General features: G+C 36.9%; 1 protein-coding gene across 1 annotated transcript in view; it reads left to right on the top strand.

The window, feature by feature from the left end:
- LOC106077399 (short-chain dehydrogenase/reductase family 42E member 1-like) overlaps window positions 1-17,543 on the top strand; it is a 283,344-nt gene that overhangs the window by 232,280 nt on the left and 33,521 nt on the right. Inside the window, exon 4 of the mRNA XM_056020027.1 lies at window positions 11,727-11,784. Within this exon, the coding sequence (XP_055876002.1) occupies window positions 11,727-11,784 (58 nt within the window). The remainder of the gene's footprint in view (window positions 1-11,726; window positions 11,785-17,543) is intronic.

Genomic DNA, 17,543 nt, shown 5'->3' with positions numbered 1-17,543 from the left:
CGTCCTACGCGTCATGCATTTAGTCATGCATATTAACCAATGACTTAAATTCTGCCAAGTCACTGGTTTTCCTGGCTAGCTCAGGCAACCCATTCCATGCTCTAATAGCACTAGGGAAGAAGGAGTATTTGTACAAATTTGTCCTAGCATATGGGACGAGGAATGTGCCTTTATCTTTGTGTCTTTCAGAGTATTTTATTAAATTTTGTTTTTGTATTTGAAGATTATGGTTCAGTGTTTTATGTATGATTGCTACTTTACTTTTGAGCCTTCTGTCCTGAAGACTTTCTAAATTTAGTGATTTTACTAAAGGTGTTACTCTAGTCAAATGTGAATATTCGTTTGTTATGAATCTCACTGCTCTATTTTGTGTCTGTTCCAGTTTCTTAATGTTTTCTTGAGTTGAGGGGTCCCAAACGGAGGATGCATATTCTATTATTGGCCTAACCAAGGTTAAGTAACATTTTAGTTTTATGTTCTTATTTGATTTATAGAAATTTCTTTTAATAAATCCTAATGCTTTGTTTGATTTTTTTGTAGTTTCATCAATATGTGGATTCCATGATAGTTTTTCATTTATTATAACACCTAGGTATTTTGCGTTTTTAGTCTGTGATACTGGTTTGCCATGAATAAGATAAGTGGAATTAATTTGTTTTAGTTTTTTTGTTACTCTTAACAACTGACATTTTTCTGGGTGGAAAGACATGCTCCAATTTGATTCCCATTTCTGTAATTCATCTAATTCTCTTTGTAAAATATCTGTGTCTTGTGTTGTTTTTATTGTTCTATATATTATGCAATCGTCTGCAAATAATCTGACTTTTGTTCCTGAACTAATGCAATTTGGTAAATCATTTATGTAAATTAAAAATAGTAGTGGACCCAAGACTGTACCTTGAGGTACACCTGAGTTTACTGTTATCGGTGTTGATTTAGAGCCATTTATTATTACAGTTTGTTCTCTCCCTATCAGAAAGTCTTTAATCCACTGATGCAGTGGACCATTAATGCCGAAATATTTTAATTTTTTAAGCAAACTATGGTGGTGAACTTTGTCAAAAGCCTTAGAAAAATCTAGTAAGATAGCATCTATTTGTTCACTATTATCTAAACCTTTTGAAAAATCATCAATTAGTCCTATTAGTTGTGTTTCACATGATCTATATTTCCTAAAGCCATGTTGGTATGGTGTGAGGACATTATGTTTGTCTAAGTGGTTTATGATGTTGCTACATATTATGTGTTCTAGGATTTTACATGTGATGCTGGTAAGTGATACTGGTCTGTAGTTCCCTGGGTCAGATTTTTCTCCTTTTTTAAATAGGGGGGTGACATTAGCTTCTTTCCAGTCCTTTGGTACTCTGCCCTGGTTAAGTGAAGCCTGAAAGAGTATTTTGAACACTGGGGCTAGCTCATTACTTAGTTCTTTGAGTAATCTAGCTGGAATACCATCAGGTCCAGAAGCTTTATTTGGTTTGGTGTTGGCTAATAGTTTTTGAATTCCATTTTCTTGTACTACTATATCTTCTATGTTGTCTACTTGGTTCAAATTCAGTAATATGTCTTTGTCTCCTGGGGCTGAGAATGCTGATGCAAAGTATTTGTTTAGAATGTTTGCTTTAGTTTCATTATCATTATGTATTATGTTATGTTCATCTTTTAATGGCGCTACGCCTGTTGTTTCCATTTTCTTAGACTTAATGTATGACCATAGGTTTTTGTTGTTATCTTTAGATATTACATTGTTTATGTATTCACTCTGCAGCTGTCTGCTTACTTTTTGGGTTAAGTGTTTAATTTTTATATACTTTTTGTAAACTCTTTCTGCATTAGTTTCTTTAAATTTTCTATAGAGGTTTTCCTTCTGTTTACAAAGCTTCTTTAGTCTATTATTAAACCAGCATTTATTTATTTTGTTTGATGTGTATTTAGTTGGTATATGATTTTCTATTATGCTTTTAAGATGGTTTTTAATGAAATTCCAGAGGTCATCGACTGGTTGGTTAATGTCTTTTTCTAATAAGAATGTTTGTTGAAAGTTTAGTGCAGCTTGGTGTAGTTGTGTTAGGTTACATTTATTCCAGAGTAAGATTTTTCTTTTGGGTTTTGTATTGGCTACTGCTTTTATCTGACTGTGTATTTTTATGATCTCATGGTCTGATAGACCAGGGATAATTTCATAATCAACTACTAATCCAGGTGTGTTGGTTAAGAAGAGATCTAATGTGTTGTTTAATCTAGTTGGCTTTTTAATGATTTGATCTAAACTTAGGTTGTGTAAAGTTTCTATGAAAAGCTCATTTATGTCCTTAAGGTTTTGGTGTTTATCTATGGTTAGTGTTTTCCAATTTATATCAGGTAGGTTGAAATCACCCATAATCCAAAAAACTGCATTTTTATTTGTCTCTTTAAGTTTAGTAATCTGATTACATAGTTCCTGCATGTATTCTAAACTAGAATTTGGTGGTCTGTAAATGCTGCCTATTATTAGGGATGTTGAGGTGGTATTAATTTTACAAAATGTTGATTCTACATTTTTTGAGTTAGGTAAGGTAATTTCTTCTGCTATAAGAGTGTTTTTTATTGCTAAAAGAACTCCTCCATGATTATCAGCCCTATCTTTTCTAAAAATTTCATAATTACTATTGAAAATTTCTGCATTATAAATTTCAGGATGCAGCCAAGTTTCTGTTCCTGCAATTATGTCTGGTTTCTCACATTCTAATAAAATTTCTAAGTCTGCTGTTTTGTTCCTAATGCTTTGAAAATTTATAACTAAGGTTTTAAGGTATTTTGGTATTACTTCTTTAGTATGTTTGTTTAGTGAGGCTGTTGTATTAATTTTAGTAGATTTAGGTTTAACAGGAGTGGATCTGGCTAGTGGTTGGTGAGTTTGGTTCGGGATGGTGTTTAGGATGTTGTATGGGTTAGAAGTGTCCGCATCAAAGGAATTAAACAGTCCTGATGTAAACTGAGGTAACCCACACGGTACACAGTGCCATGATGCGTCTTTGTTGCCTAAGGCATAATACACAGGTGTATTCATATGGAGACATGATGCATGGTACCATTCATCGCAGGTGTCACATTGAATGGCTTTCTGTTTCAGGGTGCATATTTTTTTGCAGATGTTGCATCTATCTTTAGATCTAGGCCCTGGATTTGACTCTACATCTCCTGCCATTAATATTAACAGTGATAGGTATTTATTTCTGCTGTGTCTGATTGAGAACTTCCATTTGTGATGGGTAATCTTCTTTAATGTTATAGATGTGTATGTTAGGTTATTTTTGAAGTTGCATTGTTCTAAAGTGTGATGATTATGACTGTTGTTTCCTTTTTAAGTTTAGTGTTGACAAAGGTAGATCTAGTTCTGTGTTCAGCTAGTGTGCATTTGGTGATAATTAGGATAAATAGCCAGAGCAATTTCATGATGACTGTTCTTGATTTTAGTTTTTAAAGGAGTCTAGTCTAAATCTAGTTTAAGGTTTACAATGCCTAAGTTAAGTCTAAATCTAAAGTGAAAGCTAGTTTACAATGACAATTAAATCAAATCAAATGGTTTATAGGTTATTAAATTCAAAATGTGGACCTAGACTAGATCTAGAATCTAGGTCTAATTCTAGATCAATATATTTACGTGTATAACTAACTACATAGAATATTACTATTAGTTATTATTAGTAGTATTAGTAGATGATTAGTAGATTAGTAGACTCCACAAGAACTATATCACCGGCGTCCCTCTACCCGCTAGAGCGCCACCTCCAGCTGCAGAACCTCAAGCCAGGACACAGACAGCTGCGACATCAACAGGAAAACCAGCTAAGTCAGAGGACATAGTGACATACTTTCTTATTAGGTGCAAGAGTGATGATTAAACATAGTATTCACTAGAGATAGATGTAAACCCTCCCCCTTTTTATTCCTATATGTATATTTATGTAAATAAATATTCTTTTATTTTAACATTTGTATCTATCTTTCATTGCTTGTCTCGTTGCGTGCCTGCTCCCGATTCATATGCTGATAGGTTGGTGTGTAATAGCTTTAAAAATAATCATCCCCTAGACATAAAACGCGCCAAACACACGTCACATTTCCCCACCTGTCACAAGTGCTCTATGGTCCAATTTTTTATGGGGATCAGTGGGAGGGGGAGGTATGTGGGAGAAAATGTCCGTGCTGCCTTTAAAGTACTTGCACTTCTAAAAAGATGTAATATAATCAAAGTACTTGCACTTCTAAAAAGATGTTATATAATCAAAGTACTTGCACTACGTTGAAACTTCTTGTATTATGATGTGAGTACTTTACTTGTAATATGGCTTGCATAGTATGAATTTGTGTGTATTCAAACTATTTCAAATAAGGGTTTAAATTATATTTCTTTGCCTTGAAGTCAACATGGCGAAAATGCCAATATTTGGACTTGAAGGCCATGTCTTTAGTGTGAACGTTTTTTTTATCAGTCAACTTGTGTGTGTGTGTGTGTTTGTTGTGTGTGTGTTTGTTGTGTGTGTGTTTTATTAAAGATTGCACTCTCCTCCAGATTGTTTTCCTCAAACCCCTCCAGTACAACGAGTCCTACAAATGAGCAAAGAATCTCTCGCCTCGTTCCCTTTTCCCTTCACACACACACACATACACACACGCACACACTATAAATATTACGTGTATGCTACTGTATAAACATGCTTGGGGTGGGGGGGCTTTCACGCCTGACGTCATCGTATTGACGTCCCTGCTTGACAACATTAGCCGTGTCAATATTTTGTAGTTTATTTCTTGGACATCTCTTCATTGGGATGGACGTTGTCTCTATTTATGTGTCGACGTCTCAGGGCCTGGCGTGAGTAACACACTCAGACACCCACGTGACCCTGAGTTTTGGCATGTTGTTGACACTGTGAATATGAAATGTTGACTAAGTCGAGGAGACTTCTGCTCGGAGAGCTCTCCCCCACCATCTTTTCTTATTCCCAGTTACGCCCCCTATTTTCTCGGCCCTCTGGCTTCGTCTAATTCTCGAAAACCCAATGGGAGGCAGTTTAATCCTTTTTGGGATATTGTGTAGATGTTGACATCACTCCGGGATTTACAGCCTGGGAAACGAAAAACGGGAACACGTCATTTCGCCATTGACTGACATATAAGTTGTTTTCACTTGTTCTGTATCATGTTTGATTTATCTTTGTACGGATCAATACATGCATTCATTCCAACACGTCTTTGGAAGCTTTGTTTTCTATTCCTTTTTTTTTTAAACTTTCTCTTTTTTTTTTCTCTTGCATCACGTGACGCTTTGTCTCAAGGGTGATAAGGAGGCACCGCACGGACAACAAAGTTAACTCCCTTGACATGCGTGCATGTTCCCGCCAAATCCGAGATAAACTTTAAAGCTATCCACTTCACTTGGTCCTCTTTAAATCAGAGTTCTCTCTTCTGCTTATCTGGCCATTTAAGAGAGCAGCGCACCTCCCACCGGTTCAGTTACGTTCAATTGGGCTTTGTGTGTGTGTGTGCATTTTATTGTAATAACGTTCAATATTTGGGATATCTTAAACTTGCGTCATATCATTGTATCCTGAAGATCAGTGGCGTCACTAGGGTCGGTGTCACCCGGTGCGGTTAGCTCAGAATATCAGCCCTCTCTCCCAACAACTTTCACCCTTTAATTTCCAAATAAAAACGTTTGATATATTGTTTTTTAATTGAAATATTCTAAAGAGAGAGTAAATACAAACATTGATTGTTACAAAATTGTGAACAAAAATAAATTGATTCTTTGTTGATTACGTTGCTTATGACATGTGATCATGAGTTGTAACATGGAGTTAAAAATCTAGGAGTATTAACACAATTTTTTTTGCAATATCGATTATATTCAATGAAATTGCATCGATTATTTTGAAGCAATCATTTATGTACACAAATGCGCAAGTTTCTCTTCTGGTTTTGCCACTTTACACGTCTGGTGTCATGCATGCTGACAAGACTGCCATTCGTGCACATGGGGAGAACACCGTTCAATTCTAACATATCTCTCATTATTGCAAGGTTTATCTCCCGTTAGCTTAGTACTTTATCAATATAAATCTGACACCACTGGTGAAGATTACAGTATCGAAGCTATTATCTAATCGGGTCATTAAATAAATGCAATTTATTTTCTAATGAGCTACTCTAGTAATGAGCTACTCTAGTAATGAGCTACTCTAGTAATGAGCTACTCTAGTAATGACGTTGTATCCATGCATGTTGCTTGTATGTCGTATTGGAACATGCTCATAGTATAGGGGTTCAAGATTGAAATCGTCTCTATACATTGCTGACTATTATGACTACATTGCAAGGGCGGCGTCAGGTTGCGTGTGGGATAACTACCCCAACCCCGCGACATAGGGGGGCCCTGAGATAAAGAGAATCTTTTGTCACCGTCAGCCAATCGTACAAATATTCGTGGCCCTGACACTCGCACCCCGCACCGCTTCTGTAGGTAGTCGCAGGTTGTGAGCAAGTTGGAGAAGAAACTTCCACAAGCCAGTTTTGATAAGTCATGCAGGAAGTAGATCTACTTGTAGCGATAGCTTTCGATTCGACATTGAACTGACACAATGTACTGGAGATTCCCATCAATGGTGGATAACTATAAATAGCTTGCTTGTTGGTGTCTCCTGTGTCCAGAACATCCTGCCTGCTGATAATTATGGTATTTCGAAAGAAAGACAGTTCTTTTTTTTTTAACATTTTAGCAGTATAAAATTAATGTTCTAAACTCTTTTGTTTGAATACAAAGTATTTTTTAATATTTAGTTGGCAACAATAATCTGTCACACAGCGTCTTTAACATTGTTTAGTGTGTCTATTGTTTCATTATCTCCCTTAAAGAGCCAAATGAAATCAGAGGTCAGATTACCGTGTTTAAGATTTATTCCCTAATGGATTAATAGAAAATCTGACACCTTTGTGCGAAACACTACGTAAACCATTGTATTTGAGGAGGAACTCTGGCATAAAGAATGAAATTGACTTTAGTTTTTAAAGTTCGGCCTGTGTTGATAAGTAAATCACTCAACCCAACTTTTAATTTAGCCAAATATTGTCAGCGGTAAAAGAATGTAACTTATGAAAAGAAAAAAAAAAAGACCAGAATGAACAGAAGACACTTAAATAATGGAAAGAGAAAAAGAAGACAAGGATAGAACGAACTTTTTGTAAGGAATACTAAAGAAAAGAAATAGCAGAAGTAACAAGAAACGCCAGAAGCTGTTGTTGATTCAACCAGCTTAAATATAGAAATCAACCAGCTAAATGACCTAATTCAACAGCTGAAAGATCTACATCAACCAACCAAAAGTTCTCAATCAGCCATCTGAATGATCTAAACCAGTTAAATGTTCAAAATAAACCATCTGAAAAAGCCAAATCAACTAGCTGAAAAAGCTTGAATACAAGCAAAAAATCAACCAGCTGAAAGATATAAATAAAACAACTAATTTATCTAAGTGAACCAGCTGTAAGACCTAAATCGACCAGCTAAAATAAAAGTTAAATCAAACTAGCTAAATGACCTAAATAAAAAAGATCAAAGAGCTAAATCGACCAGCTAAAAATGCTACATCAACCAGTTAAATGACTTAAATCAACCAGTTAAATGATCTAATTCTAATTCAACCATCTAGAACCTTCAATGTACCAAGATGCAAATGTTGAAAAACAAATCCTACCATTGAATGATCAAACCCATCCTTCAACTTATGCAATCAATACGTTAGCCTTTGATTTAGTCATTTTTTAAATCTAAAAAAAATAAAATAGTTGTCTTTTTTTTTTCTTCATACACAAATAAAGGCGGAATATCTAACTTACAAGATGTCGACATGAGGGACCGATCGATGGAAGAAAATGTCGAATACATTGGAATGTTTTGCTTTGTATCTCTAAAACATTAATTTGTTGGTAATATGAGAAAAATAATAATTTAAAATCAAATCAGGCAAGGTCTAGCTTCAGGGCAGGTAACTCTACACCCAGCTAAGCAGTGAAATAGAAGATGTCACCAGAAGACCCCCACTTGGTGGATGTGCCTGTTCCAAGGAAGAGCCACAATTTTCCCTGAAATCAGAGCTGATGAAGATGTGTGTAGACGAGGCTCCTGCTAGTTCTGTAGCTAAGTCAACAGGAAATGGTTCAATGTCATGCCAACAAAATAGAATCTTCCCTTGTTGACACATAAGGCACATTTGTTGTTTTTAAGCTATATCTTTTTTGTTCTTTGTCGTATTTGAGTCATGTGATGGTCAGAGTTAAATCATGTGATTGTCAGAGTTCAATTATGCGATTGTAAGAGTTGAATCAAATTATTGCCATAGGCGAATCAAATGATTGTCAAAGTTGAGTCGTGTGATTGTCAGAGTTGAATCAAATGATTGTCAGAGTTAAATAAAATGATCGTCAGAGTTAAATCATGTGATTGTCAGAGTTCAATTATGCGATTGTAAGAGTTGAATCAAATTATTGCCATAGGCGAATCAAATGATTGTCAAAGTTGAGTCGTGTGATTGTCAGAGTTGAATCAAATGATTGTCAGAGTTGAATCATGTGATTGAGTTATGTGTTTTGTCAGATTCGATAGATTGTGTGAGTAATGTGTAAGTCACTGACAATGCGTTACACATGTTATTCTCACAATTGTTAATGTTTGATGTCATCAAAAGTTGGTAATTAGAGATTTAAATCCCAGTGATTGATGGGATTTCTTCTCTTTCGGTTGTCAAGTTTCATTGCCTTCTAGTTTTATCTTTCTGTTCATATCCTTGAAAGAAAAAAAATTCAAGAATTAGTAAACCTTTTTTAAATCCTTTTATTTTATTTTTTTACTCCACCTATTTTTGCAACTCTCATACCCTAGATGATCGAACACTCACTCAATCTTCCTTTCTCTCTGTCTCTTCTGTCCGTATTTATTTATTTGTTGATATATTTATTTATTTATTCTGTTTCTCTTTCAATTTCTTTCTCACACGTTTTCTCTCTTTCACTCTGTGACTCACACGTAACCTATGAGTCTCTCGTACTCTGTGACTCACACGTTACCTATGAGTCTCTCGTACTCTGTGACTCACACGTAACCTATGAGTCTCTCGTACTCTGTGACTCACACGTAACCTATGAGTCTCTCGTACTCTGACTTACACGTAACCTATGAGTCTCTCGTACTCTGTGACTCACACGTAACCTATTAGTCTCTTTCACTCTGTGACTCACACGTAACCTATGAGTCTCTTTCACTCTGTGACTCACACGTAACCTATGAGTCTCTCGTACTCTGTGACTCACACGTAACTTATGAGTCTCTCGTACTCTGTGACTCACACGTAACCTATGAGTCTCTCGTACTCTGTGACTCACACGTAACCTATGAGTCTCTCGTACTCTGTGACTCACACGTAACCTATGAGTCTCTCGTACTCTGTGACTCACACGTAACCTATGAGTCTCTCGTACGCTGTGACTCACACGTAACCTATGAGTCTCTTTCACTCTGTGACTCACACGTAACCTATGAGTCTCTTTCACTCTGTGACTCACACGTAACCTATGAGTCTCTTTCACTCTGTGACCCACACGTAACCTATGAGTCTCTCGTACTCTGTGACTCACACGTAACCTATGAGTCTCTCGTACTCTGTGACTCACACGTAACCTATGAGTCTCTCGTACTCTGTGACTCACACGTAACCTATGAGTCTCTCGTACTCTGTGACTCACACGTAACCTATGAGTCTCTTTCACTCTGTGACTCACACGTAACCTATGAGTCTTTCACTCTGTGACTCACACGTAACCTATGAGTCTCTCGTACTCTGTGACTCACACGTAACCTATGAGTCTCTCGTACTCTGTGACTCACACGTAACCTATGAGTCTCTCGTACTCTGTGACTCACACGTAACCTATGAGTCTCTCGTACTCTGTGACTCACACGTAACCTATGAGTCTCTCGTACTCTGTGACTCACACGTAACCTATGAGTCTCTCGTACTCTGTGACTCACACGTAACCTATGAGTCTCTCGTACTCTGTGACTCACACGTAACCTATGAGTCTCTCGTACTCTGTGACTCACACGTAACCTATGAGTCTCTCGTACTCTGTGACTCACACGTAACCTATGAGACTCTCGTACTCTGTGACTCACACGTAACCTATGAGTCTCTCGTACTCTGTGACTCACACGTAACCTATGAGTCTCTCGTACTCTGTGACTCACACGTAACCTATGAGTCTCTCGTACTCTGTGACTCACACGTAACCTATGAGTCTCTCGTACTCTGTGACTCACACGTAACCTATGAGTCTCTCGTACTCTGTGACTCACACGTAACCTATGAGTCTCTCGTACTCTGTGACTCACACGTAACCTATGAGTCTCTTTCACTCTGTGACTCACACGTAACCTATGAGTCTCTTTCACTCTGTGACTCACACGTAACCTATGAGTCTCTCGTACTCTGTGACTCACACGTAACCTATGAGTCTCTCGTACTCTGTGACTCACACGTAACCTATGAGTCTCTGTTACATTTGATGCGTGTATTCTGGTTGTCCAGCTCGTACAGAAACACAAAGATCGTGTTTAAATTCAAGTCAACAGATTCGGTTATTATCTACTTCTACAAAATGTTCCCAACTTCCACCTGAACCTGGTCTGTGACATCCATCTTCATTTATTACAGTATTTTAATTGAACCTCTCAGTCTCAAATAGTTGTGTGTTATTTAAAATGTGAGTAATTTCAAATATAATTCTGTTATTTAAAACAAGAATAATAAAAAAAATCATTTAAAAAAATACACAAAACAAAGCTTACGTAAAGGGGAAGAACTCCGTACATTAAACTTTATTTACCAATCATGTACAAGTTATTTTCCTTATTCAATATCAAACAAATAATGAATTACCAATAATTAATTAACTAATTGAGTATTTTTGTTTATTGATTCGTGTTTTGTTAGGTACAATAAATAATTATTTAAAGAATCAACTTGATCGGAGAATGCGTGAGGGAGAGATAGCGGTAACAATTATTTAACCCAACAAATTTAGCCATATTTGTGAATACCGAAGTATTAATTTCCTTATGTCAATGAATAATTATGCTAAGTTTCAGCTTGATCCGAGAATGAGTGTGGGAGAAATAAGGTGTACACAATTTTTACCAGACAGACAGACACAGTGAGTTGATATAAGCCTTGTCATAAGTATGGTCTCAAAGATATGTGTGTTATCTAGTGTCGAGAATGAAAAAGATTCGTTCTGAAATAGTCGACTAATATTCCTATAAACAACTAATTACTTGCTATAAACAACTAATATTCCTATAAACAACTAATTACTTCCTATAAACAACTAATTACTTTCTATAAACAACTAATTACTTCCTATAAACAACTAATTACTTCCTATAAACAACTAATTACTTTCATCTCGTCCACAGAAAAACGACCAAGACCTATATAATTTTGTACTTAACAATGTTTGATCTAGTTTTGCTTACATGAAGTTGTCATCCTGTCAAATGTCTGATAACATCGTCTAAATAGATTTTTTTTTAGAAATCAAACTAATTTTGACCACTTATAAACTATGTTTGTTGATTTATATTTCTTGAAATGTTTCGTAATTCCATATAAACAAAATCTATACTTTTATTTCAGCTTAACAAAGACTTGATAGAGAAAATCAATCTCGGAGGCACAGAGGCGGTTCTTAAAGGTAAGAACTTCGGTCTGTGTAGGCAAATATACAAGGTAACTGCAGAAAGGAAATATCAAACTAGTCAGTCACTGAAGTATTTAAAGTCAGCAAAGTAGTCAGTCACATAAGTTCTTAATGTCAGCAAAGTAGTCAGTCACATAAGTTCTTAATGTCATGAAACTACTCATTTGACATAGTTTTTTCCTAATGCTACCAGACTGCTTATTCTTATTGTCACCAAATTAGTCTTTAGACTTCTTATTGTTACTAAATTATATTTCTTTTTTTGTTTTAACAAATCTTATACCAACTCATTCTCTCTGCCTTTATGTCTGATAAAAGTCTATACACGTTATTTCTCCTACACCCAATCTCGGATCAAGTTGAAAGTCTATACACGTTATTTCTCCTACACCCAATCTCGGATCAAGTGGAAAGTCTATACACGTTATTTCTCCTACACCCAATCTCGGATCAAGTGGAACATTTTGCAAACTTATTTATTGTACCCGACATAACAAGAATTTAGCAATGAATTATTTTGTTTAGTATCAAGCAAGAGAAAGGTGTTGGCCAGATGTGGTATGGTATTTCCATTCAGGAGGCTTGAGCCCTGAATTCATGTCGTAGAACTTTTTTTTAATACATTCGAAAAGCGATCACGTTAACATTTAACAAGATACCCTCTTCTTCCTTCACCCCTCTTCTTCCCTCACCCCTCTTCTTCCCTAACCCTTCTTCTTCCCTCACCTCTCTTCTTCCCTAACCCTTCTTCTTCCCTAACCCTTCTTCTTCCCTAACCCCTCTTCTTCCCTAACCCCTCCTCTTCCCTAACCCTTCTTCTTCCCTAACCCCTCTTCTTCCCTAACCCCTCCTCTTCCCTAAACCCTCCTCTTCCCTCACCCCTCTTCTTCCCTCACCCCTCTTCTTCCCTAACCCTTCTTCTTCCCTAACCCCTCTTCTTCCCTAACCCCTCCTCTTCCCTAAACCCTCTTCTTTCTTCACCCCTCCTCTTTCCTCACCCCTCTTCTTCCCTCACCCCTCTTCTTCCCTAACCCCTCTTCTTCCCTCACCCCTCTTCTTCCCTCACCCCTCTTCTTCCCTAACCCCTCTTCTTCCCTAACCCCTCCTCTTCCCTCACCCTTCTTCTTCCCTAACCCCTCTTCTTCCCTAACCCCTCCTCTTCCCTAAACCCTCCTCTTCCCTCACCCTTCTTCTTCCCTAACCCCTCTTCTTCCCTAACCCCTCTTCCCAATTGGTCCAAAGTGATAGGATTGCCCACATTTATTATTGTTAGTCTAGATTTGTTACAAATTTGATTACATAAATAATGACAGCTATATTTTTCTTCTTTAGAATTAATTCTAAAGTTCATTAACTAGTGATTTGATATTAGTTTTGAATAGCTTGAATAATATTGTTTTTTATTGTTGAACTAAGACATTTGTCTATTTCTTTTCTTTGTCTTCGTCAATATACATGGCTGTTGTTTTGTAACAGAAACATTTTTTTCTCTATTTTAATAATAATTTAGTAAAAAATAATAATTTCTAATTGGGAATTGTCTGAGTTTTGTATTACATCTAGTTATTACAGACATGAAATAGATTTTTAACTGGATTAAAATAGTTGAGTATGTGTACACTGTCTTGATGACACTGGACACTCTATGTTTACTTGGAGAGAGTATGTTATTTCAGATGTTGACATTCTCTTTATTTTTTACTCTCCCAGCCAATAAGCATTTTTTTTCTGCCATCCAGTCTTTTAAAATGTTTGATTTCTAGTGGAAGCCAGAAGCGTTTTGGTCAAAAGTAACCTAATAACAAGGAAAAAACAGAACTTATACTAAGTGTAGTTGTATCAATTAGTTTGGGTCAGTCATGTCATTAAATAAGTAATAGATCTAGACTAACAATAAATAAGCATTTAGTTGGGGGGGGTATTAAAAAAAAAGGGGGGGGGGGCGTAATGACCTGAATTCAAACTCCTGGCTCAAGCCTCCTCAACCTGACATTGTAACCACTCCGCTAGTGTAGCACTTTTGAATATAGAAGATTGTAGAGTAATGTGTTTCTATAGTCTCGTCTTATTTCATGTTTGTGTTCACTAAGACTCAGACGACGACATATAAAGGGGACTAATTCAGCTTATATCACTACTTTGGTCAAATACATTTCTTTCCCTTTTTGGAGATACCAAACAAAATAATAAATAACCAATAGCTAATTAACTAGTTGTTGTATTTTTTTAATTGATTTGTTGTGTTGTCAGCTAAAAGAATATAATTGTGCAAATGTTTCAACTTGATCCGAGATTGGGTGTGGGAGAAATAACGTGTACACACTTTTGACCAGACAGAGTGAGTTGTTAGAAGCTTTATAAAAAGAAAACAATTTCAAATCAATGTATGTCGTGAGGGCGCCTTACTCTAGATGGTGCATGGGAATGTTCTATTTAACGTTGTGTGTTCAATCTTTAACCTGCAACCAATAGGCCAACTATTTTATAGCCATCAGCTCTTGACGCTAAGTTCTGTCTTTCTGTCACGTGAGCCAAAAAATTGGTGGTGGTCGAGGGACAGACTAAATACAATAACGAGGTCATCAGGTCTGTTTAATAAAGTAATGGGGTTCTACAGAGTTGGGTGTTTTATACACATTTCAGTGAAAACAAAAAGCTTGTCCCATAAAGATAGTCTTCTAAAAAAAAAAATGTCATCTTTAATCTGAATTTTCTTTTATTTGTGTATCATTTTAAGTCATTAAAATATGGCTCAAAGCCTTTTGCCGCTGTCACAATTTACAACCTAAATCAAGCCGAATGCGTCTCCTAGGACGCGGAGCGGTTGCTAGGGAAGAAACGTAAATTATTGACCACGAGCCGCGCGGCTTAAAGCAATAAAAAAAATGGAGGTCACTGGCAGGGGAAAGAACTCTAGCAACAGCGGCGGTTGTCCTACTGCTCTCCCGTGATCAAGTCATTCACTGGGGGAATTCAAAATGGCCGTCATCTTTTCTTGGGGAGAATTTTCAAGCGTACTTCTTTTATGAAAACTTGGTCTAGTGTATCGTCATCAAAAAATTGATGTCCTGGCTTTCAAAAAAAAAAAAGTCACTTTTGTCGTAGAAATATGGTTTTTAATAATTTACAAGCGTGTATTATTTTTTTTCCCGCCGTGTGTGTGTTGATTGAACTCGTGTGTCAGAAGAAAGTTGTTGGTATGTCTACAAACTTATTTTAGTGAGGCAACAGTCACAAGTCAGCTAGATTCTGTTCATACCTGCTAGAGGTTAGAGCTAGTGTCAGTGACACAACTATAACATCGGAATATCAAACTGATTACTGAACCAAGTTTGAGATGTCAATGGGTGGTAGAACACCAAACCCTACACAGTTTCACTCTATTGTTTCACTACAGTTTCACTATGTAGTTTCACTACAGTTTCACTCTATTGTTTCACTACAGTTTCACTATGTAGTTTCACTACAGTTTCACTCTATTGTTTCACTACAGTTTCACTATGTAGTTTCACTACAGTTTTATTGTTTCACTACAGTTTCACTCTATTGTTTCACTACAGTTTCACTATGTACTTTCACTACAGTTTCACTCTATTGTTTCACTACAGTTTCACTATGTAGTTTCACTACAGTTTCACTCTATTGTTTCACTACAGTTTCACTATGTAGTTTCACTACAGTTTCACTCTATTGTTTCACTACAGTTTCACTATGTAGTTTCACTACAGTTTCACTCTATTGTTTCACTACAGTTTCACTATGTAGTTTCACTACAGTTTCACTATGTAGTTTCACTACAGTTTCACTCTATTGTTTCACTACAGTTTCACTCTATTGGTATTGTTTCACTACAGTTTCACTATGTAGTTTCATTTCGCAGTTTTTCTACATAGTTTTACTTCGCAAGTTTTATTTCACAGTTTCATTTCTCAATTGAACTCCTTTGTTTCACTTCATGGTTTCATATCTATAGTTTCATTTCAGTTTCCCTTCGCGGCTTCATGTCACTAATTAACTAAATAATTTCACTTCACTGGTTTACTACACATTCTCACTTCAGAGATTCACTACAGAGTGTGATTAGACTTCATCAAGATACAAGAATTATAGTTGAAATTATATGCGTGTATGTGTATATACATGTATGTGTGTGTCTTTGTGTGTATGTGTCTCTGCGCGCTCTAAAGCGTTTGTGTGAGAGTATGCAACGTATGTCTTAGATGGTTCAATCGAAAGTAGATTCATATTTAGTCAGTTTAACTTGACCTTTTATCAAAGAAAAAAAAATACTCGCTCTTCAGTTGTATAAGTTTACTTTTGGTTCATAATGACCAACTATGTCTCCTTGTAGTTTGTTTTGAACATTTCCGAATTGGGTGTAAAATTACAAATGTCAATGACAAATGTCATTCAAATATTTCTATGGGTATTATGAGCATTTCCTTTCATTCTAAATGAATTTGTATTTCCTTGTTTATAAACAGTTTACTTTAGTTCCAGCGGATCTAATAGTTCATTTTGAACAAATCTTTTTTTAGTCAATCCTAGCTCCCTTTTCATTCACATACTCTCTCTCTCTCTCTCTCTCTCTCTCTCTCTCTCTCTCTCCTCCTCTCTCTCTCTCTGACAACTTGAGAGAAAAGAAAAATGACAGAGAAGTTAATATACACAGCCAGAGTTGAGGAACCTGTCGCATGTTTTTACCGGAAATGACTTTATCTTTTTGCTTGATTCATCTTGCTGAGAGGAGTGACTGGCTCTTCTCCTGACACAGACGCAAGCATTTCTTTTTTATTTTGATTTCACTTCTTATAGTCTGACTTGACCACTAGTCTTCTGTAGTTGACCAGTTATTTGTGTTGTTTTTATACCAGACAATAAAATCTGTCTCAGTGCTTACAAACAGGCCACTAGGTAGTTTAGGGCTCACCTTGTTTATATCGTCTGCTACAGAGTTGTGGAAGTGTGGAGCGTCAAAAGTAAATGAGTTGAAAAAGGAAAAGTTTGAGTCTGAAGTGAAGCATTATTTACAAGAGAGGGTTTGGGAGGCTAAATTAGGTGTAGTGTGGGATGGCTAGTGTAGTGTGTGGTGGTTACATCACGGGTAGTGTGTGGTAGCTACATCATGTGTAGTGTGTGGTGGCTACATCACGTGTAGTGTGGTGGTTACATCGCGTGCAGTGTGTGGTGGCTACATCGCGTGTAGTGTGTGGTGGTTACATCATGTGTAGTGTGGTAGTTACATCACGAGTAGTGTGTGGTGGTTACATTGCGTGCAGTGTGTGGTGGCTACATCACGTGTAGTGTGTGGTGGTTACATCGCTTGTAGTGTGTGGTGGCTACATAACGTGTAGTGTATGGTGGTTACATCGCGTGTAGTGTGTGGTGGTTACATCGCGTGTAGTGTGTGGTGGTTACATCACGAGTAGTGTGTGGTGGTTACATTGCGTGCAGTGTGTGGTGGCTACATCACGTGTAGTGTGTGGTGGTTACATCGCGTGTAGTGTGTGGTGGTTACATCGCGTGTAGTGTGTGGTGGTTACATCGCGTGCAGTGTAAGGTGGCTACATCACGTGTAGTGTGTGGTGGTTACATCGCGTGTAGTGTGTGGTGGTTACATCGCGTGCAGTGTAAGGTGGCTACATCACGTGTTGTGTGGTGGTTACATCGCGTGTAGTGTGTGGTGGTTACATCGCGTGCAGTGTGTGAGGCTACATCACGTGTTGTGTGGTGGTTACATCGCGTGTAGTGTG

This window comes from Biomphalaria glabrata, chromosome 2, assembly GCF_947242115.1.
Source record: "Biomphalaria glabrata chromosome 2, xgBioGlab47.1, whole genome shotgun sequence".
Classification (NCBI taxonomy): Eukaryota; Metazoa; Mollusca; class Gastropoda; family Planorbidae; genus Biomphalaria; species Biomphalaria glabrata.
The sequence above is the reverse complement of the archived record's forward strand: the minus strand, read 5'-3'. Positions and strand labels throughout refer to the sequence as shown.